Source organism: Grus americana, chromosome 10 (genome assembly GCF_028858705.1).
Source record: "Grus americana isolate bGruAme1 chromosome 10, bGruAme1.mat, whole genome shotgun sequence".
Lineage (NCBI taxonomy): Eukaryota > Metazoa > Chordata > Aves > Gruiformes > Gruidae > Grus > Grus americana.
In genome coordinates, this window is record NC_072861.1 from 1,993,050 (window position 1) to 2,018,697 (window position 25,648).

The 25,648-nt window shown below is 43.4% G+C and overlaps 1 protein-coding gene across 2 annotated transcripts in view; it reads left to right on the plus strand.

Annotated features, from left to right (window-relative positions):
- BBS4 (Bardet-Biedl syndrome 4) overlaps nucleotides 1-25,648 on the plus strand; it is a 40,017-nt gene that overhangs the window by 1,275 nt on the left and 13,094 nt on the right. Inside the window, exons 2-8 of one of the 2 annotated variants that reach the window (XM_054836185.1) lie at nucleotides 397-452; nucleotides 16,430-16,509; nucleotides 20,088-20,151; nucleotides 20,799-20,910; nucleotides 21,533-21,605; nucleotides 23,466-23,519; nucleotides 25,353-25,480. In XM_054836185.1, the coding sequence (XP_054692160.1) occupies nucleotides 397-452; nucleotides 16,430-16,509; nucleotides 20,088-20,151; nucleotides 20,799-20,910; nucleotides 21,533-21,605; nucleotides 23,466-23,519; nucleotides 25,353-25,480 (567 nt within the window). The remainder of the gene's footprint in view (nucleotides 1-396; nucleotides 453-16,429; nucleotides 16,510-20,087; nucleotides 20,152-20,798; nucleotides 20,911-21,532; nucleotides 21,606-23,465; nucleotides 23,520-25,352; nucleotides 25,481-25,648) is intronic. The other variant, XM_054836184.1, reaches the window with a different exon arrangement.

Here is a 25,648-nt window from a genome sequence, read left to right on the forward strand (position 1 = left end):
GTTTGTCCACGCCTGCGGACCCTGATGGTTCCCCAGGAACGACTTGTTCTAATGAACTTTATAAATGTTTTATAAGAAATGCTTTTTTTCTCCCCGTGTGATCTCTAATTAGCATCTTAAATGCTTGAGTTTTGGTTTTTTACAAGGTAAGGATCACTTTCTAGAAGCCCAATAAATGGTAGTGAGCCTACAGAACAGGGATGTACTGTAAAATGAGTGGGTTTAATTCTCTCCCTAGCTATGGCCAGGGAAGATCGGTGCTTGTCTAGCAGCAATGATGCTGGTTTTATGCCCTCTTTTGGGATTTGCCAGTTGTCCTTTCCGATTATTTTGTGGAATAGATCTTCAAGAAACCTTGTCTGGTAGATTTAATACTCCTCTTTTCTGTCTTTTCAGGTTTCTTCATTGCCAGTGGCTACAGAACCTCCAAAGCCCCATCCTAAAAAAGGTTTGTTTGAAGACGTGATTGTGTTTCTTGGGCCGGTTGATTTTAAGATTTCTTTTATAGTTTGTGCAGCTGTCAAGTAAGAAATGAATGTCCGCTGGGAAAAGACTATTTAGACTGTAAACTGCTGAGTACAAGTACTTTTTTCCTAGGATCTGTGTGATCACTAGCTCAGTGCTGTTTCAGGCTGACTTATCGTACCTACAGCCTGCATCGTGTTTGCCTATAATCTGAAAAACTGTTGATTTTATCGTGTACTTGTTGGGCTGCTAATGAGTTGGATACTCGGTTATCTTTTTAAATCGTAAGAGTAGTTTGTTCGTTTTAGGTGCTTCGGAATAATGACTTGAAAGGATCCTGGGGAACTAACATTGTGTCTCATTGATTTTTCATGTCGCGTTTTTTAAGTTTTGAGGTAAAAGAGATGTGCAAGTGAGATCAAACCAGTCATGTTGTAACTGGTTTTAACTGTAATTTGTTTGATTTTGGGTTTTTTTTTTCATACTGAAAGTGAGAATTACTTAAGTCAGTCTGAGTTGTTGTTTTGAAATCTTGGCTGATGTTGAACTGGAACAGAAACAATTTCAGTTATCAGTTCAAAATATTTGACTAAAGCATGATGTTCTGTAAGGAGTTCACTCAGGCGTGGTGAACTCACGTTCCTAGTATGGATCTGTTCACTGTAGAGACTTTTCCACCTACCTAAGGTGAGGTTTGGGTGGGTTTTTTGGGTTTTTTTGGTGGATTAATCGAATCCCGATTCCTGGCAGCAGAATTCCAGCGCTTGAGCAGAATAGTGCTATCCTGGAGGTGGTGCTTGGTGTAGACCTACAGCTGTTGGCTTGCACAAGTCCGAGCCTCTTTTGTACGTTGCCCAGAGCTGAGAGGAAGCGATTGCTGTGGCTTCAGGCCTGTGTGCAAGTAAAAATAACCCCAAATTTACTTTTATCTTGACTGCCAACTCTTTCAGAGTAAGGACAGCTGTTGCTTTGAACCAATTAGCATGGCTTCCGTGGAGGCATTGATTCACTCCTTAGCGAGATGGTTTGTCTCCATCCTTTTCTATAAAGATTATGACTCTGATCTCCTCATCCTCAGTATCCCCCACCTCATTCTGCCTCGTCACGCAAGTCCCATCTCTGATATTTCTGCCGATTTTACAGGACAGCGTACATTTGCAAGTTCCCTAAATAAAACATCTGTAAAGGGATCAGGCTGATGGTGTTTGCCAAGAGGTGGCAGTGCTCTTTCCTGGCGGGCTCAGATCTATTGAATCAACTCTGCATAATTCATGAGCGAACGGAATAGCTGAAAAAGAAAGATGGGGCCATCAGCCGTACAAACAAGCGGTGGAGGTGTGCTGGAGAGAAGCTGTCATGCCTCTGTCAGCTTGCTTCTTAAACTGTTCGTCAAGTGCCTTCCTGCTTTTAGGTGTGTGCAATTTAATATCAATTGTTTGGGGGAATGAACTGTGGTGGTTGCAACTTTCTTAACGGGGCTTGTTTCTCCAGATCCCGCCTGCTGTTTGATAAAGGGCTGCTTGTTCTTGGCACCTGAGGAGGAGTTTTCTCTCCTACTCAGCAGCATTTTGCATTAACAGCCCTGAAACAGAGCTGGCCGCTTGTTTAAAAAGGGCCAACACCGACATTCCTTCGGGTTTTTTAAGGTTGGAAGCCTGAGGCTGGGCAAAGGCCATGCGAAAGAATCGGTCTGTCTCCATCACCAGGCAATGTTCCTCCCGGCTCCTTCATCTGGTGTCGGTGTTTGCACAACTGCATGCCAGAGGGGAGAAAGTAGTAAATGAAATCCAGTTATGTGTGGCTCCGGATCTCCCTTTTATACCGATACGACCCTTGGCTCAAAATTAACTATGGTGAATTAAAAATATAATTGAGCCTGTGACTTTTGTAACTGTGTTTTGTGGCTCTTAAGGTAAATTGAGGCATCTCCGGTACCTGGCGCACCTCGGGTAGTTCTTAAATTAAATGCTTTGGAAGCCTTTGTGCTTTGCTGTTTAACATTTGACTGTGTTGCCTTCAGTGCAGCAGGCAAAAGCTGATTTGTGCTGCCCGATCGTTAATCTCTAGGAAATGAGGGCGGCGAAAAGATTTGTAACAGGGAGTGATGTAACAGCGCGCTTTGTGGGTGGGTGTGATGCTGCGGGCACGTGAGGGAGGAGGGGAAAGAATGAAAGTGATGTATGTGCTTTTGTGGAGATTGGCATGAAAGAACAGCATCTTTTTCCCATGACAGGTTGTCGGGTTTTTTTTTTCTGAATTGGATTTTTCTAGAACTTCTGAATGAAGTATCTCATCCTATTTTAGTTTCGCTGAGAATTATGGTGAACTTTAAGGAGCCAGGCAAATTGACATCAGTTCTGTGTGAACAGAGCAGTGCTGCTCAACTTATTTTAAACTGACATTTTTAAACACTGAACGGTAACTTTCTGTTGCAGCAATTTGCCTTTTTACATTTGCATCGGATTTTCAAGTAGGATGCAAGGGAGATACTGAAACCAACATTAACGCAGGCAGGTCTATGAAATACAGAGACCAGATGGTATATTATGGTCTCCTACGAACAGTTTGGCGTGGATAAAATTTATGCCCAGACAGAGTGGGTATTGCAGTAACTGAAGAAAGTCATCGTACGCAAATGTAGTAGAGTATGACCAAGTCATCGCCGAAGTCCTAACTTTAATGGATTCAGATTGTCGTGTACTGGGTAGGAGGAAGGTATTAAACGTATGTGTCTGAGAACGTGATGTCAAATTTGCAAAAAGTCATTTGACTGACAAAATGCACACGCGAGGTTTGTTGCTTAACCAGAAGGAACGCCAGAAGACGGCGTTTTCAGTCTGATGCAGATGAGAATATATTGAATACTGTTGAACCGTGCAACCCGCGAGTCGCGCGGCTTCCCCTCGCTGTTGCGTTGCTTTCCTCCCGTGCACGCTCGTTTGATCCTGTCCATGACACAAGAAAAAATGCAAAAAAATGTTTAGCAACCTGGTCTTACGGCTCTAAAACTAGAATAACTCTGAGTTAAGAGGCAGAAGTTGCTCTTCAATTGGCTGCCATCGTGGCTGATCCGTCGTGTGGCTTTTAGGTTGCGAAAACCCGAAGGGTTGGGATTTAAGAAAGTCTGTCTCGCAGGCGGGTCAGCCCAAAGGGAAGACGACGAGCTTTCAACAAGCACGTAAAGGGTCTGGAGCAGCCTGCGGTGGTGGTGGGGAAAGGCGTCGTACACAGCGATCGGGTCAGAAATCTCAACATCTAGCAATCTAAATTAAAGGGCCCGGCGGAAGGCAAACTCCTCGGAGTATCTTGTAGCTGCACTTGGTGACAACCATTATTCAGCAGCTGACATGTTAGTAGCTAAAACCATTCATTATTTTGTCCTTTACCCCCCGTGGGAAGAGCTGCTCTGAAAATCAATTCCCTTTGTTGCTACATCAAGATCCATAACTCTCCCCCTGTTGATATTTTGTCCCCATGCAATTGATGGTAGAATAAAGGCAGCCCTGTTCCTTGAAGCGATGTAGAGTTAATATCAGCCTGCTGAGATGGGGTTTTAATCTCCCTGCTGCATTTTAAATTAATCAGATATTTTCCGAAATGCTTTACTGGTTTTGAATTGAAAGAGGCTGCCTCCCATCTTTCCACTTTCCTTTTGCCACACAGGCCAATCAAGTAATTTTTATAGTAACTGATAGTACTGTAGTGGAGAAGCGTTTTTACCAGCTTGCATTGTTGATTTTTATGGAACGTATCTTGAATTTATTTCCCTTTATCATGGAAAAAAAAATATTTATAAAGGAAGTTCTGGGCTCATGTTAGTCTAATAACAGTTCAGAGGTTAGTGGAACAATTTTAAATGCATTTGGATTTCTACATAAATATTAGACCTCAGATTTTCTGATACACATGATGGCTTTTTAATAACAGGGTAGAATCCTAATATATGTATACACACACACTATAATAAATACACTGAAGCAAAATAAAATAGATTTCACTTGAGTCACTGGGAAGAGCTTGGGCTAGAAATCCATGAGACTGTGGAGAAGGAGAACTCTGAATTGTTACCAACCACCTCTATGTTTACCCAAGGAAGGGTGAGGTAGATAATTTTCAAAGCGAAAATCTTCCCCTTGTGAATTGTAAAAGGATTAGCAGGGATTAAGTGTTCTCCCCAGTCCTGGGCATTGGGATATTTTTTGGATGCTTTGTAGGTATGTTTTTTTTCTAGGGTTTGAAGCAAGGAATTCTGCCTTGGATTAACTGCGACCTTTGGCAAAGCGCTTTGACTTTTGTTTCTTCCCATTTATCACCCACAAGATTGGTCTAATATCCAATGATGGTATTTGGATGCTGCGGGCTTTCAGTTAACAAAACATTTGGAGACGATAAATGAAAAAATATCTTATAAATGGATGTATTGCAATGTACTACTTGGCCTTTTGAGTGCTGTTAAAGATAGTACTGAAGGGTGTGGGTGAGATGTGTGGGAGAAATTTTATAGGGAGAAATTTTAGCGGTCAGGTCTGCCTGTTGGGCATTTTAACATGCTCAACGCGTCCCATCAGAACACTTCTGTAAAACAAACCAGGTGTCTGGGTGTTTCAAGGCCTGTGAGTCTTCATCTTATTTTTTTTTTTTCCTGGTGAGTTCCATTTCTGTCTTGTATAATCGGAAGCGTAACTAGCAAAAATGTCTTGTAAGGCCACGGCGAGACATTGAAAGGGAAGAAATGAAGTTCCTTCTGCTTTTATTGCATTCAGAAAGTAAGTTGCTGACCTGAGATTAAAACAGTTGATGAGGTAGGTTTATCAGCACACGCAAGCGCTCGGTGTCGCTTTGTAAGTAATAGAAAAGTTCGATTCGATTTGGCTGTTGCAGATAAATTAGCTAATAGAAATAGGGAAGCGCGTGATGTAAATGTGTGTTTTAAAGCTGTGGTTGTAACCTGTACTTAAACTCTGCAGTAATGAGGGCGTTGTTCTTTGTGGCTCAAAGTTACCACACTTTTACCACATAGAAACCTACATAGATGACGATGACACAGTACTTTGCATCTTAGCAGGGTAGTTTCTTTTGTTTAATCGAATTTTGAAATCTTCTCAAGTGGTGTGTGTTATTCTTGTCCAGCTAAATCCCATGCCAGTATTTAGCTCAGCTACTGATAGTGCCGTCCTTTCCGTGTGGGTGCTCATCCTTGAAGCCAAGGGTGTAGTTAATGGGTTCTAATAAAAACTAATTGCACGTGCTGATTTGACGGGCAGTAAAGCTCGCTTTATCCGGTATTGACTCTGGTTAGGAAGTGCTCGTCACGATAAGCAATCTCAAAATGGGACTGTCAGGTAATAAATAACTTTCAGATTATGCAGAAGTAATAAGCGGCTTCTGATCATCCGTTCTGCAAAAATGCACCTTGCGCTCTCTCTGGGCGGCTCCCGCTCGCACAGATGAACCGATGGGGATCCCTCCTGCTCCTGCAGATATTTTAAGGGATCCCGCAAGTATTTTAACGGCTCGAGCACTCTGAAGAGCAGGAACTTTTTAGTACCCTGAGGAGTCGATTCTGCGCACTTTAAGAGCTGATAATTTCTGAATTCCTGATACGTTTCCTTAAATCAATATAAATCCGTTCTTTGAGCCAGCTTCAAAGCTGCCTTTGAACTCATAACAGTGAAGCTGCCTGACAAATCCAGATAAAAACCAACCCCCCTTGAGTTAAATTAATTAATACTTTTAAGTGTGTCAAAAGAAAGACGTTAGTGGGAATGTCATGGTTGGGGGGGAGCAAATGCAGTTCCCGTGTCTGTACGTACCAATTTGTTTCTATTTGGCCATGTGCAAGATGGATTTTTTTAGCCCCTTTGAACCTACAACCTTGTGGGAAGAAAATAACATAGATTAGTTGGTAATTACATCATTGTTTTATGTAAGAGAGTTAGATATTTTCATCTCTCTTCCATAAGTGGGTACTAGTGCCGTGTGTATTTTGTTCAGGATCTGTTAGTTTTGAATGGCGAGATTAAAAAAACCCCCAAATTATCAATTTTGGGTAATTCAATTGTATAAAATACTTCATCCTCTTCTCCCTAAAATAACAGCCCAGTAATCCCTGTGCCACAAAGAACTGGTAATATTTAAGTTTGAATGTGCTAGCACAGCTCTGCCCTCTTGTGTGTGTACATTAATATCTGTGATTACAGGATCAAGGAATCCTTTGCAGGTGTGTTTTTTCTTTCAAGCCTGGTATCACCGTAAAGTTTTAGTGCTCATTTTTAAATCCGAAGATTCATGGTTTCAGTTCTAGCTTTACGTCTTTTGGCGGTTGTCAACCTACTTCATTTCCTCTCCGTAAAGAGGAAAATCTGTATCTGCTTCTTAAGCCCGCTGCAAACTTAATTTGGCAATGAAAAGTGCCATAAAAGTGCCACCTCTTGTAGAAAGCAAGTATAATCTGACTTTTTTTTTATAATTTGCTAATTAAGACATATATTACACTGGATTAGGATCAGGCAGAGGGTGAAGTTTGTTAGCCCAGCTTCAGAAGAGCTAACTGTATGGTTGCAGCATATTACTTTAGGATGACATTGAAATTGGTAAATTTATTTTTTGAGGTCCTTTGAAAGTCCTTGGTGCTAGGCGAGTTTCTTTTATATTTTAAAGCATTCACCTTCACGTTTGTCTGCTGGCGTGCTGCTTACAGATAAAATGGCACCTCCTATTGTGAATTTAAAAATAATTTTATAAAAAATAGGAAGTAAATTTAGGAAGGTTGGGATTCATCTTTTTGAATTGAGATCTCTCTGACGCAGAGCAAGGTTGAGGAGATCACCTGTGCTCCGTATTCAGTTGGTGGAAAGCCCGTCTGATGCCATTCCTCTGACCTCTCCCAGCCACCTATCTTGGGATGCGACGAATTGCTCCCCGAGGATACGTATTCCTCTACCATAAAGACAACGTGAGACAAGTAACTTAGATGTCTTCATTTTCAGGCACTTCACTTGAGGGAGATGCATCCCACTCAAGAATGTCAGAATTAACGTTGTCTGTGCAATTTGAGTTCGAGCCTTTGAGTCTTTAGTGACATAATTACGCGTTGGTTTTGGCCCAGCTCTCCAACATCATCCATTGCGCAGGAATGATGGGACTCGCCGAAAAAGGAACAGCTCACCGAGGGCTTTTGAAATAAAAGATGTCTCCGTTATTCAGTGCAGAGCCTGTTGTTGTGTTTATCTTCAGCTATCAAATCCCGTAGATAAATTCCCTGGTGCTGGAAGGTTCTTCTGTGTCGGACTCAAGACCGTGCGTTATCCATTAAAGGCTCTGAAGAGACAGTTCTTGCTTTTTCCAGCTTTGTGACAGAAATCGGAGTGAGGTTTCTTGCAGTTTTAGAGTGTCTTAACGAAGAGACTGTTCATTCACTCCTTCCAGGGTCTGTCCCCTTTGCCGCAGACGTTTTAAGCTGCGTAACAGGCGCTGCAGAAACCCTGTGATTTAGTCACTGTTTTATTCATATTTCTCAATGATTTCATTCACTATCTGACCTTGATTCATTTTTATATTCATCGTCGCGAGGATGAGGCGGGGAACCTGGTGAAAATACTGGTGTGTTCCTGTAATTGTAGATGTGCTCGTGTAATTAAAGACCATATCGTTAAGACGTTTGTGCAGTAGGGAAGAGTGAAGGTTGCATGGGCAAATATTCATCCTGGGACAGACATAAGACCTGGAAAACTTTGTCCTGAGGCAACAAGTCTGCAAAATTTTGCGCATTCAAAAAATAGGCTCTGGGAGTAGGAAATGTTGAACCGTTTGCAAGACCATGTTTAAAATACTCTTGCAGTGGATGAAATGAGGACAGCTTCCATTCTAGGTATTACTCCGTATTGAGTGGGGAAATTTCAGAGACCGTCAGGGCTGGCTTGTGGTGCTCTCCCTTTTGTAATTGTATTTTGGGGGGTTTTTTAAGAGGAAAGCTTTTTTTACAAATGCCTTATAATGACTTTAGTTTCAATTTCTGTGTAAAATACCTCGCGCCGGAGACAGAAAAAAGTCTAAGCGTAAGAATTTAAGCCAAAGGAAGGATTAGACTGGAAATCCCAAAACTACTGTGCTCCCGATAGCGGAATTAATGAGAAGCTGGTTACACAGGTTATTTTGGGAATGCCTGCAGCCAGTGTTGCTTCGTTTGCGGGGGAAATATCTTCCATCCCTGCTTTGCTGTGGGAGGAGACAGTGGGTAGTCACCAGTTAATCTCTTGGGCCTCCCGTGCTATTTATAATCCATTTTCTTCGGAAGCCCTCTGTGATGGCGTACTCTACCTCCTTTATTTAGGAACAGCGTTGGCAAATAGACACCCTGAGGGAGCCCGGTCTCCTCCTTGCCTACAAGAGCACAAGGCATCAAGCAGGAAAAAAAAAAAGGTTTAAATGGAGAAAACAACAGTTGGGGTGCTATGCCAGGGGTCTGGATCCTTGAATATCTCCAAGTGTAGAGTCTGCATCCTCGGGGATTTGAGAACTGTTGCGGTGAATCAGCTTATTTTTTCTAGATTAGGTTGCGTTTAAAAGCAAAAATAGCAAAAGCACTTTCAGATCCTTGTTTTTCTTCTATTTGGAGCGCGTGCCTCTGCTCAGCAGTCAGCACTGACCGTCAAAACTGGCTCGTGCAGAGGAAACAGGCTTTCAGTTTTTTGGGGGTTTTTTGAGCAAATCAAGAAGATGATATGTTTCCAACTTCCTTTTTAAAGTATGCATTTCTTCCTAAAATTCACTCCAATTTTATTTGAATCAAATTTTAGGCTCGAGTTAAGCAATATTAAGCTCAAATCAATTTTTTTTGTGTCGCAACAATTAGGCTAATGTACTTGTGCATGTATGTAATTCCCCCTTCTCTCATCGAATGGAGTCAGGATGGCAGAGTGGGATCTCATCAGGCTCGTACTGCTAACAGAGATTTCCCAGTAACCAGACTGGTTCTGCCACTGGAAACATCCCTGTGGCATCGGGAAGTCCGGAATGGTCACAAGTGTGTATTTACTTACGGATCTTCCCACTTTACCTTAAGGTTAAACTTGAGCAGCACCATAGGAGAAGACATTTATATTGAATAATCAGTGTAGGTATTTGCTTTGTAAATAAAAACATTTTTATTTGGAGTAACTCAGAACTTTACATGTCTTAAATCAGAAAAACCACTGAAGTCTGAGCTAGCAGCTCTTCAAGATTTATGCAGTGTAAACTAACAACAGAAAATGCCCTTTTTTTTCCTTCGCCGTAGTGTATAAATCAGCTTGAAGATAACAATTTCCAGCTCTTCTATATATATAGCTCTGGCTAATTTTCCTGCAGGGGGAGGTGTAGAGTCAGAAATGTTGCTTTTTTTGTTTAAACCTGCTGCTGTTTTTCAGCCTCCTTCCAGTTTTCTCTGCGTATTGTGAAGCTATTAATACACGATAGGAAGATCACAGCTATGAATTATGGCTTTCTTGCCAGCGCCAGAATTGTATATGATGAGTTTCATTAACCCCAGCTGACTGTAAATAACGAGGAACCATACGGGTTTATTGTTTGATTTAAAGGTGTTGAGCAGCAATTTGCAAAAGGAAAAAACAGAGGGAAGGGGATTAAACAGAGAGAATGGTGACAGCAAAGGGCTCGCTCCTTTTTTCTGTTGTTTATATCCGTTTTGCAGGTATTTGGGTACGCAGACGCCTGTATTCTCACATACGTATACGTGCACTCACACGCGATGGGTGAAATACAGCAACCTCCTCTGGGTGGTGATTTTTGGAGTTATTTTTCATCGTTACTGAGTTTTGAATACATGATGTCTCCGTTTTCAAACTCCAAGGATAGATCCAGGCGTAGGAAGGCCAGCGTTCCTCCGTTCGTTTTCTTTCAAAGCCATAATGTATTTAGATTGCTATGTTCTCAACAAAAGGCTTTGAGTGAGTAAGGAAGAGGATTTCTTGTGAAATTAATCTGTGCACCGGCCTAGCTGGGAATCTGTAGGATGCTCCACTGCTATCAAGGCTGTCTGTTATTTTTAAATCTAAAGGCCTTGAGATTAGAGCTTAAAAATGCTTTCTATCTGTTATTCATACCTTCTTTTGGAAAATACAATTCCCTGGCAGCAGAACAACGGTTTAGAGCAGCTCTTTGAGTTTGCGCCTTATTATTTTAGCATTATTTTTGTTTCGAAGATGCACTTTATCTCTGTTTCCCCGGTTTTACAAACAGTAAATGTAATTCCTGGCGTTGTGAAGCTCAAGGCAGAAAGGAGATATGGACAGCCGGTTTCATCCTCGCCTTTCCCTCCCTCTCAATGTTTATTTAACATGGTTGTGAGAGCGCTGAGCTTCATTTTGGACTGTAACCTTCCCCAGGCTCTGCAAGTGGGAATAATTGTAACCCTGGCAATAATGTCAGCAAATGTCTCTAGGATGATGCGTTGGGAATTGAGGGATGGGGCAGATGTTGGTCCTGAAGGACTTTGATGCGTTGCCTCTCGGATCTGGATGCTCTCCTGCAGCGGCGAGTGAATTGCCTTTATGCTGTTTTGAGTTTGCTGTTAGGCCAATGACGGGAATTACTTTAAAATGGGAAATGAATCTCATAATCGAAAAGATCAATTCTGCTTCTGTGCCTTGCCTGATGGTGGGAGATGATAACCTCGCTCCCTCGTGGCTTCGCCGCAGCAAAGCTTCCCGCTTTGATTTCTTCAGAGCAAGATGCACTTTACCAAATTTGTCTTCGGTGCAGCTCTCTTAATAGCAAAATATTACAATAGAGACTTGAGGCGTTGCCTCTGTGTGTGTTTATTTTGAAAATACCTGTGTGCTTCAATGCTGGTTTACAACACGCAGTTTTTAATTAGCATTTGGAAAGGGACAGTTGAGTCAGGATCTAAATTAGGCCTTTTGGATAGTCTTACCCATGTATGCGGTACCTGCTGCGATGGATCCAGACGATGCCTCGTGAGGCTGCTGCAGAATAAAAAGTAAAAATACTTCCAGTTAATTACTTTTCTGAAGATTTTCTGTTCTCTCCTTGTGGTGTATGTTATGTGGGGTTTAGGTTATTACGGGTATTGGCCTGTTTTTCTTTGTATCTTCCGGAGTCTTTTGCTTCTCTACTCCTCCTGCAGGCTCTTCTGGCTGCTCTTGCTCAGGTCGCTGCAGGTTGGGTTGCAAAGCTGGAGGGACGGGGAGTGAACTGGGGCTCAGACTCTTTCCAGTAAGCTGGTGTGGAAGAACTGGGCTCTGATTTTTTTTTTTTTTTTTTTTCCAGTCTGATGAGACTAAAATGTGTTCTTGAGCTCTTTCTCCACCTCAGAGCGCCGTAGCTGATCCGTGCTTTTCACAGGAAGGGTGCTAGGGTGCTCCAGGCTGCTTAGTTTGCACGCTGGAGGAAATAAGGTGAAAAGCTGCCTGATGGCTACGGTTGTGCCGTCATGTTCAAGTCCACTTTACTCTGGCTGTCCCCACAACAAAAGTGGTCTCTCTGCACCTGGCAATTTCTTTATGAGGATGGCTGGTGCTTTAGCCATCATTTTCCCCGGAAAATCTGATAGGAGCCTTCTGGGGCTTTTTTTTTTTTTTCTTCCTCCTCTATCTTTACAGCAATTTCAAACCCCTTTTATTAAATCTAAACCCCACTGTTTGATAGTTCATATCTAAGCTATAATTACCCAAATGAAGATGCAAGTACAAAATAATTTCCTATGGAGGTTTACACAAAAGGGAATAACTCTTTTTTTTTTTTTCCCCCGGTCCTTTGAGAAAATCTATAAGAGGATGAATAAAGTAAAGAGTGATGATAGCGCAGCACAGATACAAACCTGATGATCTTACTCTGATTCTGTCAGGGTTTCCGCTCCGGTGGCTTCCTTAAAGGAGTATTGTCAGAAAGAAAAATCACATTGCTGGAAGTGGCTTGTGCAATCAATCACTGGCCACCGAGAAAGTGGGGGATCAGATGGATTCCCTTTTGAATTCAATCAAAACACACTGCAAAGAAACTGGCATGTCTCTCGGCTGAGGTATTTAATCATAGATTTGGTTCCTGCCTCCCTGTCGCAGTTGCTTAATGAGACAAGACTTTTGTAATCCCAGAAAGAGAGGCCAAAAGATAAATATGCAAGTTATATACTCACTGTGATACCAAGGTTTTGGATAATTGTGTTTTCTTGGACTGGCCCTTCAGCAGATTGATTTACAGAAAATAATATCTTTTTTTTTTTTTTCCTCCCCTCTGCTGGAATGGTACAAACTACTATTTTTTAACCTGTAGTCCCTGCTTCCCTGCAGTGCCTGGATTATTTGCGAGGGCTCTGCAAAAGGTGACAAAGAAAAGCGCGTCTTCATATGATCCGCAGCAGTTACATATGGGAAACTTCTGCGGGTCCATATATTGAAGAAGGTGGAAAATTGCAATGTAGACAGCCAGAAAAACTTGATGAATGTGCTCGGCTCCTCCTGGCAAGGCCAAATTCGGTGGCCTGTCCCCATGCAGAAACCTTCTGAGCGACCGGCAGCGGCAGTATGTGTTCCCAGTTCTAATTAGTGTGAGATTGCAAACCATTATATGCCATATGGAGCCTCCACTTTTCCCGATCGTTCCTTGTGCTTGAGAAGACCGAGATGTGCTGCTGGGGCTTCTTTCTGTTCTTCTGCCCCTCGGAGCAACCCCCCCGGCCGGATCCAGCCATACGTCGCTGTTCAGGCCGATGCAGCAAGAGCTGAGCGACACACATCATCTGTGTGTGGGGGTTTTTTAGGTATTCTGTGGGTAATTACTAAACTTGGAAAAAATACGTGGATATTAGGACCAGCAATGATTGAATCGGGTCCTTTCAGAAGGCACAGAATGTTTTATTCCCTTTCTCTGAAGCTAGAGTCCCAAACAGCTGGGGATTTGTATTTCCCTTTTCTTCAGAAAAATGCAGTGGCCCTTTGCAGTGGGACAGCCCTTATCTGGGGGAGCAAACCTAAGGGAGATAAATGCACCAGAAGTGGGTATCTCACTGCTTGCATTGGGAAAAACAGAAATGCAGATTAAGATGGTTGCGGCTCTGGAGAGGTGTGTAAGTTGCCTTACTTCTTTCTGCCTCTATAGAGGCCTGGTAATAATCCCTTACTTCCCACAGCCCTTTTTTTAGGGGATCAGACGTGTTCCTGTGTCAAATTTATTAATTCTGTCACAATTTCTACGTCCTCCTTCTCTGTCCTCTGTGGTTTGCACACCAGATTTAGTTCGTGGTGTTTAGGTTGGATTTTTTTAAGAGAAGCGGTCAAACTGTTCACATTTTCTTTCCGGAATAGGTTCAAGGAGCCTATCAACTTTCTTTTATGAATCTTTGTGTTCAGATATAAGATTCACTTATATCTATGAATTAATCTAGACATCTTTTTTGAAAGACATCAGAATTGTTTGCCTTTTTTCAATTTGCTTGTCTTAGGGAAAAAGAAAAGGGAAAAAGAGAGTAATGTCCTCTCAGTCAGGTTTGTTGCTATTTCCAAATGAGTTTTAGGAGCGTAAAAACTCCATGTGTTTTCCCAATTCCGCATAGCTTTCCTCAGCGTATTGCCAGGGGAAGCAAAACTGGTTTATCTCTGCAGATGTGAACGCTGTTCACCTCTGGGTCTCGTGGTGTGTTTTGATTTGTCTGTTTTCTCTCTTTTAGGTAACTCCGGTGGGTTTTTGCAGTCTCGGACCCAGAAATCAGGCAGTGTCTGCTCTACCCTTTTCTTTTACAGCTTGATACTTTGCTCGGCACTCACTCTGACATTCAGCATTTCTTCCTTCCCAAGCCTGTTCTCAGCAGGCGTTTCCGTAGTGTGGGAGTGGAGTATAATGTCCCTCTGGTCTTAAAAGTGTGAAAAAGCTTCAGGAATAAAACAACTGATCTTCCATCCGCTCGCTCATGTACTGTCCTCTTAGCATTTGTGTAGGCTCTAACATAATTTAATCTTTCCCATCTCCGCCAGCTGGGTAGTTTTTCTGTATATTTTAATGTCTGCTTCAGTGTTTTGTATCGAGTAGTGGCACCAGGAGACACTACGCAGGAAGAGCACGCAAGTCCGGCCGCTTTCTGCGGTGCATTTCTAGCATCCTCAAGTGCTGCGTTCCTTGGAAAAGAAAGTTCTGTCAAACCCTGGCACCTGTAGTAACTTACACGGGGAAGTAATTACAAATCTGTAACCCCTCAGTAGACTACAGAACAGCAGCCCTCCATACTCTTTATGAAATAGTGTTTTTTCAATAAATATATAGCTATTTAGGCAGCCTCTTAACTCTTCCCTTCATGGTTTCATTGTAAGAAGGGCGAATAGAAGATGTGAAGTCATCAGAAGTCAGTGAATCTGATCTGGGAACACGCATATTTACAATGGCTTCCTTACAAAGATCCAGGTATTACACAGCAGAGCAGAATTTGAGGGCATTTGGATCCCTGATCTGTGGGTTTCCGTAAGCTTAGCTAGTTTGGATTACTTTTTTGTTTGGATTGTGGTTTTTCTATTTGTTTTTAGGAGAGTTGAACCTTCTTTATAAGGTATTTGACCTTAATTTGCTGGTGTGCACACTTAAATCTCAGCTCTGGTATAAATATGGCTGGATATTCTGGAATTTAAGGAAAAAAACCCCAACAACAAATCCAGAATGGCTTCACAAATTTTTTTTTTCCAACTTTATCAGTGGAAGAAATTCAGGTTGTTTTTAAGTGCTCCCAGTGGTACTAGACTTGGTGTGAATTGTGGGGGAGACCCTGGTGTGCAATCCTTGCATGATTAAAGCTCAGCGTTTCTAAAAGATAATAACACTTTGCACCGATAAACATCTCCCAACACGATTCAGTCCTTCCAGCTACACAGTTTCTTCTCTCTTACATCTGATCTTGACCAGTGCAGAGGGAACGGCGGACCATTTCAAGTAAAACCTTCTGCTTTGGGTTGCTGGAAGCTGAACCTGCATCTCCGTCGGTGCTGTGGGTCCGTGCCATGCTCCGCGGGGCTGGGAGAAGGTGCTGAATCGCCCTCGCTGCTGCCCCGGCTCCTCCGACCGTCCTTGCCTTGCTTTGCTTCTGCGCTTCTGTCATAATATTGACTTGCAAACATATAGCTTTTTTTGCCAGTTGCTATAGTTACCTCGCAGCTACCGGCATCTGAACTGTAGAAATGAGTAACAAGCAATACATTTCAAGCTTTAATGAAATGCACAGCAGTGTGTTAAACTTTTAAACCCAACATGAATATCACTAAGCAACATCCATTCGTGATTTGCCATAATTACTGCTGCAAGCTCCTTAGGATTGAAATGCTAGAGCACAAGTCTCTCTCCTCCACTGCATCAAATATGTTTTTCTGCCAGTAGCTTCACAGTATCTCAGACCTGTGATGTTTCACAGTCCCTTCGCAGTTTCAAAGAACGAAATTTGACCTCTTTAATTTATTCACACCTTCAGACCAGCAACACCTCCAAAATCTCCTTTGGTGTGTACCACCTGTTTCCTTCTCATTCACTCCCAGAAATTTATTTTGAAGACCTTTGATTCTTCTGCCCTAGTTCCAGAATGTGAATCCAACTCGTTTCCTCCGAGCTGCTTCTTGCATATTTGGAAGAACTGATTCCACCGAACGGGCATTGGCGTTGAGTTAAAACGCGTGCAGCATAGTTGGTGCTTGGAGCCGTTTGCTCCAGTAACTGCACCAGAAAGAGCCGATTCCTCAAGTCTTTCAAGGTGGTGGTTTTATTTAGTGTCTACTTTAAACAATGCGTTTTATTCATCAGTTTGAGAGGTAAAATGAAACTCGACACAGGTTGTACATCCACACTGCAGTCGAACGATTAATTGCACTGCCCGGTTGTGCTTGCAGATTGAGTGGTTCGGAATATCTCTGTGCTGTGCCCAGTTTCTCTGCCGATCGGTCTGATTTCCTGTATTCTGTTAATATTTTACATGTAGCACCGGAGTTACCAGTCCTAGAGAGGAAAAACTGGTTGATCTATCTACTGTACGTTCGCAGAGACTACGACGAGTGTAAGGTAAGAGCTGCTTTTGAGACTTTGCATTAGGAAATATTTTACTAATATTATGAAACAATAGTTTTCATACCAGTTTTCAAACCACCTTCTTTCCTGACTTCTTTTGGAGTAAGAGGACCGGGAGAAAATACAAGTAAAATAACTTTAATCTTCTCAAATCATTGGCTACCTTCAGGATGCAGTTCTCTGGAGCAATCTGTGAGCTCAGTATGTCTTTAGGAGCGGAAAAATGGAAAGAATTGCAAACCTCTCTTGTTCCAAGTGATGAATGGGGTCTTCCAAACTGATCATAACGCAGTTCCATGGCGCAGGTCTCTCGATGGCACTATAGAGTAGCTTGGAAGTGGCTGTTTGGTTTGGGTTTATAACATTAAATGGACTAAGGAAATGGCAAATCTATTAAACAGCGTGTTTTCCCGATAAAATGAACACGAACTATCGAAGATGATGTGCCAGCGGGCAGGAGGAGGGGAATCGGAGTTGCCTTTCTGTTTCTGTCATGTGCAAAGAAGATCCAAAAAGACTTTTTTTCCCTTCTGAAAGACCAAGGTTGGTCAGGACTTGTCTCTCTCTGCTGGAGAACTCCTGAGGGTGCTTAGGAAAGTGGCAGGCCGGAGGAAATTCATTTAGCTTTCATTAAATGCAGCCGGAGGGTTGTATCATCAGCAGAGCGATTTCCTCTCAGATTTTGGTTTTAATAGATATAAACAAAAGTTGGACTAGCAATCTAAATAGAGAATTGTTTCCCTTTTCTGTTGATCTGACTGCATTTTTTTGGTCTCTGATTGTGTACGGTTGCTGTTTCTGTGATGTGCTGTAGAATCACAGAGTGCAGAAAAGATGTACAGCTCAGGAACACAGAGGAAATAACCAAGTGGATGATATAATGGCAACATTGACTTCTCCACATCTTCATCAGTCATGGAAGCAAGCAAAATAACAGGGAGAAAAAATCGAGATAAGACAGCTAATACTCTTTTGCTCGGTAGGCCAGCTCTGGAGGAGCTGTAAAAGGCGGCAAAGCCTTTCCTTAGGGCTGGCAAAGCAGGCTTTCCGCAGTAAAGTTGGAAGAGTTTGGCACCAGACCGTAGCAGGTTAAATCATTTTCCGTCCTTTCACCCAGACTGCTCAGAGGCCTGGATTTGTCCAAACAAAAGAGAATCTCAGCATGCCAAGGTGCTTCGTCAGTCACTGAGGAGTGGTAGACACGTCCGAAAGGCGATTCAGATCTTAGGGAGGGGTGAGCTGCCCTCTGGTAGTCTCCGTCTCTCTCCGCTGGTGTTACGTAGGGTTACGTATCTAACCTGCATGCCCCGGGTGCTTCTCCTTGTGTGGGATAAGCTTAGGCAGTTCCAAACCTGCTATTTGGGGCTACTACCTTCAAAAACGAAGGAGGTATCAACATTATCCCCAGTGGCTTAAATTGCTGCAAACTCCTTGATTTCAGTATAGTTTGGGCATTTGTTAAAGTCCATTAATTTTCTTTTAAGACTCAGATAAGAAACGAGTGACCTGTGATGCAATTAATTTTGGCCTGAATCTCCTCCCGTGCCACTCCTGCGCCTGTTTTGGTGTTGCCACGCTTTTGACAAATTTTGCTGCTCGTTACAGTGAGAGATTAATAACGCTGGCTGTTCAATTCACCTCTTCTTCTACCCAGCGAGGTGCAAGACAAACATTCCCCGGAGCCTGCGGCCGCAGCATCCCCTGCGATCGCGCAGGGAGAGGAGGGACAAACCCTGCTAAGCAGAGATCATCACTCAGCTCTCGCTCTTCGCATGCAAAGCTAATAAACTGTGTTTTCTGCTTGCAGCATCAATTCCAGCCCTGCCCCCTAACTGGTTTTTTCACAACAGAAATCTTCTGCTTCTGTTATGTGCAAGGAAGGAATTATTAAAATTACCAGATGCTTTTAATTAATTAAAATCGCTCATGCTGGCTGGTCTCCTGCCAGTATGTCTAAATTCTGTCGGCGAGTTAAATAAACTTGGGAGGAAAAGCTGGGATTACAGATCATATTTCTCAGCTCGAGGCCTTTTGCTGTGGGATTTTTTAGGGCTTACAGAATTTATCTGATCTCTCTAAAAGATAGCTCTCTATTGCCCTCTCTTGCTCTGAGAAACTGGTTTTATGTAGATGGAGCAATATAGAGTATCCATGTGCAGGAGATGCTTGGTTATATCCGAGTTGAATGTCCTGTAATAATGTACTTTGTAAAGAGTATAATATAGATATATTGTATTAGCAGATACCAATCTGAGGGGAAGAGCAACCTAGACTCGTTCCTCCTTTTCCTTCCTCTCTTTAGTTTTCTTTTTACGAGTGAGGATTCTCAATAATAACCCCCTCCTTGTTTTCACCCCGCTTTCCTTCTATGTGCTATATTTGAGGTTCGGTTTTCCTCCTTGTTTTCAGGTCCTTCATTTATATTCGTCTCGCAGGCAGGAGACGCCGGTGCTGCTCTTACACTTGACAGAAGTGCCAGATGAGCACCGGGTTATCGCCAGCCCAGAAATCCTTCTTTCCCCTCTTTGTCTCTTCCACTTCCAAGCAAAAGAGAAGTCGTAGAGCAGAAACGATGCTCTTGGTTCGTAGCCACAGTGCTCATCCTCCCAAAGGCCACTTTTTTTGACCAGTTTTATAATTTCGGGTCGTGTGTGACTATGGAATATAGCCAAACTGCACTCGCACCCCAAACTGTCAGCTGCATGAATGCAGCCAGCAAGAATTTACATTTTCATCGGGGTTTTTTTTCCCCCTGTACTCGTCATTGTTCATTTGGCTTTCATTGACTCAGCTGCAGTTGCTCCAATTCAATTTATTTCTTCACAAAGGGCCTAGAGTAGATACCCTTATCAGCAGAAGATGCTTTCAGAGATTCCTTGTGGCATTTTCCCCAGGTAATATCTAATTATCTTTGGTAATAGGAATGAACAGACGAATACTAAAAGGGCTACAGTATTCCTGGCACAGCGCTCTGCACACACGGCGACCAGCTTGCACTCCTCTGTGCGCTCTGGTGGTTGTCCCAGCTGCAGTCCGGTGCCTTTATTATACGTGGGGTTGCAGTTTCTGTAACTGAAACCAAATCTCCGTCGTTAGCTTTGTTAAAATATTGTCAGTTTACCACTTTTATAGCGTTTTGATATAGTATATTGCAGCAACTAGCTACAAATTCTGTATTCATATTGACTTTTCCAAGGACAAATTCTGATCAAACTAATTTTGTAGTTCTCAAGTCCTGTGTGATACCACTGATAGCGTCACATGAGGAAGAACCGCGTCCAACATGTTGCATGACGTTTGAATTCAAGTTATTCTAGGGCATTCTGCAATAAGCACAGATACAGTGCCGCTACATGTAGCGCATTCAAAAAATTCTCCAAATCAAGGTTGCAGAAGGTATTTGGTCAGTCAGAAATCAATTTTCTTCCTTTATTAAAACATTTGAAGGGTTTATATTCTTCTGAAAGCTGCCACGCTGCAGTTCAGTAATGGGGTAGTAAGGAACCAGCTAACGGGCTTTTCGGTGGGGGAGGCTGCGCGTGGTATGTACTCTCTGCGCTCTGTCGTTTCAGGCAGTCATCAAAGAGCAGCTCCAGGAGTCTCATGGGCTGTGCGAATATGCAGTCTACGTTCAAGGTATGTTGCAAGAGGCCGCCAAAATTCTGAATTTTGCTATAGCAAGCTACTTCTGGTTTGAGATACAGCGGACAATAGGGAGAATAGATGATAGAAGCGTATAAACATCCTATATAAAAAATATTTGGCTTTTTTTCTACTTGCTAGATCTAGTTTTGAAGTTTGGGATTTTCACGTGAATGGACAGATTAGATTCTCTGTTTTCTTTCTCCGTATTAATGACTTTGTCACCGGTTCCTCCTTGGGCAAGGGGCTCTTGGCCTTCAATGTGTTGGCGTGTACTTGGGTTGTATATTTGATTGTATGACAGATGTGTGTTTTCTGCTCGAGCTGCCTGCCTCAGGTGACTGTTGTCTTACTGTTTGCTTTAAGGATGGTCTTCCTCTTCCTCCCCTGTCCTCTGACCCCCAAAAAATGTGTCCCAAAACTCAGGGTTGCGATTCGAAGTGCCGTGGTGGGGGACAGCTGAGATTTGTTGGCCAAGGATGTACTGCAGCCTCAGACAGGGCTGAGGTTGCTGCAGGAGGGGCAGAGACCAAATAAGCATTTTTATAATGTATCTGTACTCCCCTTCTTCCCCTGCTGTCAGCCAGGCACGTTTTTCCTGCAGATAATGGACTAATTTGCTTGCCTATGTTGTCTTACAGCTTTGATATTTCGCTTGGAGGGGAAAATTCAAGAATCTCTCGAACTTTTTCAGACGTGTTCCATTCTGAACCCTCGAAGCGCTGACAACCTCAAGCAGGTGGCACGATCGCTGTGAGTGGTGTTTTGTTGTTTCTCTTTGATGTGCCACCCAGGACCTTCCATGTTTTCTTTTTCTCCCAGGCATCAAGTGAAATCCCAGGCTGCTTAATTCCAAACATGCTTCCTCCTTATCAATGCTTGAGTTAGCTTCCAGAAGCGTGGGCTACCCTTAAAAACAGAATCTCTTGTTATCTGCCTGGCTGCTATTGTGTTTTCTTTTTCTTTGTGCTTTAAGCAAGAGAGGTAACACACTGATTTCTAGCTCCAGAGCTAACGGTGCTGACTTGAGCTGTGTAAACTTGCCCTACAGACCCCTTTCTGCCTCTGAATGTCCGATTAGATCACCTGTCTTTTTCCTTTGAGACAAAGGCAGACTGCAGAGCCCGTGAATTCATTCCTCGCATCTCCAGTAACGTCACGGAGTGCCTCAGCATCTCGCAGGATTGATGACCTTGGCCCCGAAAGGGAGCAGTGCTCGGATTGTCGTATTGCTGAGATTGTAAACTTCTCGAGGCTTCTCACGCAGGTCTCTGGAGAACTAGCAAACAGTGCCATTTCTCACTGGCAGAGCTGATAACGGTTGCACAGCAGGGCTTCGGAGCAAGAAAAAATAAAAATGGAAATGTTTTCACAGGTTTCTTTTGGGGAAACACAAGGCAGCCATTGAAGTGTACAACGAAGCAGCTAAACTGGATGAAAAGGACTGGGTAAGTGTTTCAGCGAGTTCCAGATTATTGTAGTGTGCAGATGGGTCTGCAGTTTTACAAAGATGGCTGCAGGCTTGTTCCAAGCAGAGGTGAGCTCACGCCGCCTGCGGTTTGAGCAGAGGAGGAGCTGCAGGGCAGAGGCATTGCCTTTTAGCACAAACTCACGAGCACGGATGAGCCTCTGCAGCGGCCGGTCTGGATCCCAGGCATCATTTCCACCTGCAAAATCCCACACCTTGTCTCGGGGCACAGAGAATCGAGTGACGTGTTCAAGCTTTGCGAAGTGTTAACATAGCCCTATATAGTTCAAAGAGCTAAATTACATTAAGGAAAATATGGGAAGTAGCTCCCTGTTTGGAAACCCCCAGTTATCGTTAAAACTTGCTTGATTAATTGGGAAACCTTTTGTAACGCGAATCAACATTGAAAAAGATTACCCTCAACTAGCTGAGAGGGTTACTTGTTACCATCACCCGTTTTGGCAAAACAGAGGCTGGTAGCTACAGGAGCAGTAATTAAATTAGCTCTTCTATATACGAAGACAGAAAGTGAAGGAAGAGCGTTGCAAAGGGAAACGTGTGACAGTGGGTGGGAGGAGAGAGGACACGGCTTTCCGTTATTGTGGGCAGCCTTCTGCAGGTGACTGTTTTGCCTGCGGAAGCGTTGTGTCTAAGACAGACTTCCTACAGGCGTTCTCATTCCCTGAGGCACCAGGCGCTCGCTGACTTCAGCCGTACTTTTGGTGCTCAGTACATCTAAAATTCAGGCTTGATACAAGGATATGTTTGGTATTATTCAACTTACCCTGTGCCAGACAACCCGGAAACCTTTTATACTGCGGCTCTTCTTTCAAGTCTGCATTCCCTTAGCTAACCGAGCGACCTGTAGTATATGCTTGGCATGACTATAACCCTATTTACAACCACAGCAGGCAGACTTCAGCGGGTGTTTTGATTAGTTATTTCCCATACCTGGCTCAGCACTGGAAGTAGAGCCAGCCTGCGCTCTTCCCTTGCGCTGTCTCGTTCTGCAAGCCGCAGTAAACCGGGAGTTACTGATTCATTACTGTTCTCCACAGTTGGAGAGACTGTTTGGAGGAAAATATCATTCTAAGAGGGTTAATGGGGAAATAAGAGAGTTTCCTTTTAAAGGTCAAGGCTGTCTAAACTGATGAAGCAGTGAAATGCTCACCAGAATAGAAACGAGGAACTCGTGGACTTTGCTTTTCAGCTCCCCAAGATGTGCCGGGGTGGGGAATGTGGCAAGTAGCTTGTCTGTTAAACTCTTGGTGATGAATTAGGGGCGTGATTGTCCCCTACAGCGTGTTTAGGATCTCTAAATGATCTTCCTACTCCATTGCAAATGTGTTTAAGATGCCGGAGGGATACCAGACCTTCTGGTGCTCGACTTCTATTTTGGAAAATTAGGCACATCTTCAAATTTTGTCCAGCTGGGTGCAGCATTGTGCATATCCTCACGACCATACAGGTAGATTGAGAGCCACCCATGAGGGTAACTTTGCCAACTTCAGAGTTCTCGCCTGTAACCGAGTCACATATCAGTGAAGAAACCAATCTTTGCTCCTTGTTCTCTAAAGAGACCGTCATCGTTTCTGTGGTTTTATCTCGGTGGCCCATAGTCTTTTGTGTGCAATCACACTTCAGCTCTGTAGGTTCCTGAAGTAACTTAAATTTATGGGTTTACTTGATCTACAAAGCACGAAGGGTGTGGGCAGGCACAGGGATCTCCCCATCCGGGTCAGTGATGACCGTTATCACTGACGGATTACGTAGCATGTATCTCAAACCTCACGCTGATTTGATTTTGGGGGTTTTATTGGGTTTTTTCTTTTTTTTACAGGAGATCAGCCACAACCTGGGTGTGTGCTACATGTACCTGAAACACTTCAACAAGGTAATGCAAATGCTCATCTTCTCTACCTGAAAATGGGAAACGGGGTCCCCAGAAATTTCACGCTCTCTGGTAGTTTGAAGTGAATCACTTGCAGTGATAGGTATCAAGGAAGTTGTTTTGCTTCAGCGTTTGTTTCTGGGAGCAAAAGTTTGTGGGCTGTCTCTGTTTTCATTTGCATGTCGAATTACTTGGAGTCGGCTGCAAGTTAGTGAAGTTGGAAAAGAGTAAAACTGAGGTTAGCCTTGTTGCCGGTCAGGAGGATTTTTCCGAACTAGGATTTTTCACAGTGTTTCTGGTTTTAAAGGGAATGTTTGAGAAACCTCAAAGAGCCGCCTCAAACTAGACAGAAAACCAGCTGTGCTCCAACAAGAGCTGCTTCTGTTTCTGAGCCTTTTAAAACCAGAATGGTAAACGCTGCTGGTTTCGTGAGGGGCAGCAATTCGTAGAGCATGCCAGTTCCATCTTCTTTAAGAAAGAGAAGTGTGACGGAAATGACCCAAACCATTTTCCCAGCATACAGCTCAAACTGCTGCACCTCCTGCAGAGAGTTTTTGAAGGAAACTTGCTGCCCCTTGGGTCTTGTGGGATTCAGAGAGAAGAAATACGAGGTTGGCTTTGCTGGAGGTGCAGCAAGCACCTTTCTTCCTCCATGGAAAGGATTTTGCTCCTGTGTCTGAAGCTCCTTTTGCACCAAGCCTGGTGCAAAAGTTACGAAAGAGCATAGCTGCGGTCTGGGCAGCACTACCTTTATTAGCTTTGTAGCTGGTAAAGAAACTTTTGGGAAGGTTGAAATGGAGTTTTGTTCCTGGGTCTGAGCATGCCGTATCCAGCTCTTCTCTTAACCCTCCCCTAGGTGCTCGTGGTGAGCACTGAGCTGGCTCTGATCCTGTGGGGTTACTTTGTAAGGGAAAATCCAGCATTTAGGAACCTTTTGTTCCCAGTTTGGACCAACCGCTCCCTGCTGCTCTTTCTGGTGGAGCGCTGTGGCCCTTGCAGCAAACCCCCATTGCGTTCCCTGTTCGAGGCATCGCTGTAAAGCGAGAAGCTCTGGCGTGTGAGTTCATACTTGGGATTTATTGTCTGCACTAACACCTTCCAAACTGGGACCTGCTAATTTCTTGGCTTTTCCGTAAGTCTGAGATGTACTGGTCACCCTGGGCAGCAATACTTCCATGAGTACGTCTGAAATATAATGAGGCCCTCGGGGATGACTCTCTTCAGTAGTTGCTGGTAACAAATATCCCGTGTTGCAGAATTCCATAACTGTGTCAGCATTTCTAATATATCACGTGTTTAGAGATAGCAAACCTTGCTGTCCTGCCAGCGAGGCCTGAGGAAGTAAGAGGAGGACATGCTTCAAAGTGTCTCCTGTTGGAGGGGATCTGTGTGTGCCTGGCAAGAGCCGATTCCTTCCTCTCGCTTACTCGCCAATCCACACTCATTGCTGGAATAAGCGTTTTAGCGCAGAATAAACTATAATGTACCTGTTAACCTAACAAATCCAGAGATTCACTCAAAGCAAAGTCAAATACTGGAACAGGCCTGTGCTCCTCTCCTCCTTGGGAGGTCATCGCCTCTTGACTTGGCTTGAAGACCTGTCACGTTGCCTTTTCCTGCCCCTAAAAGCTCCTGATGCAGAACTCGTTTCAACAATTAGCTGGGCTGGGTTTCGCTGGCAGGGTTCTGCGAGCTCAGGGGGTGTTAGCTGTTCCCTTTCGCTAGCTGCTGAGGATTGTTCTTGGGCTCTTGCTTCACTGAGGTCTCTAATCACTTATTCATTCTTTTTTTTTTTTTTTTTTTTTTTTTTTAAATTCTCTGTGGTTGTGTGTTTAGGCACGAGACCAGCTAAACAATGCCCTGGAGCTCAACAGACATGATCTGACTTATATGATGCTGGGGAAAATTCACCTATTGGAGGGGGAGACGGATAAAGCCATTGAAGTCTATAAGAAAGCCGTGGAGTAAGAATATATCCCTTTTTCTATCTGCCCATGTCCCATCCTGTGCCAGGAGAAATTTGATTGCTGTCCCAGATCTGAATTGAGGACATGATTAAAAAGCTAATGGTAATTATAGTGTCTCTGTGCAAAGCTGGCACTTTCAAGCTCTTCAGCTGTCTCTGCTCTCAG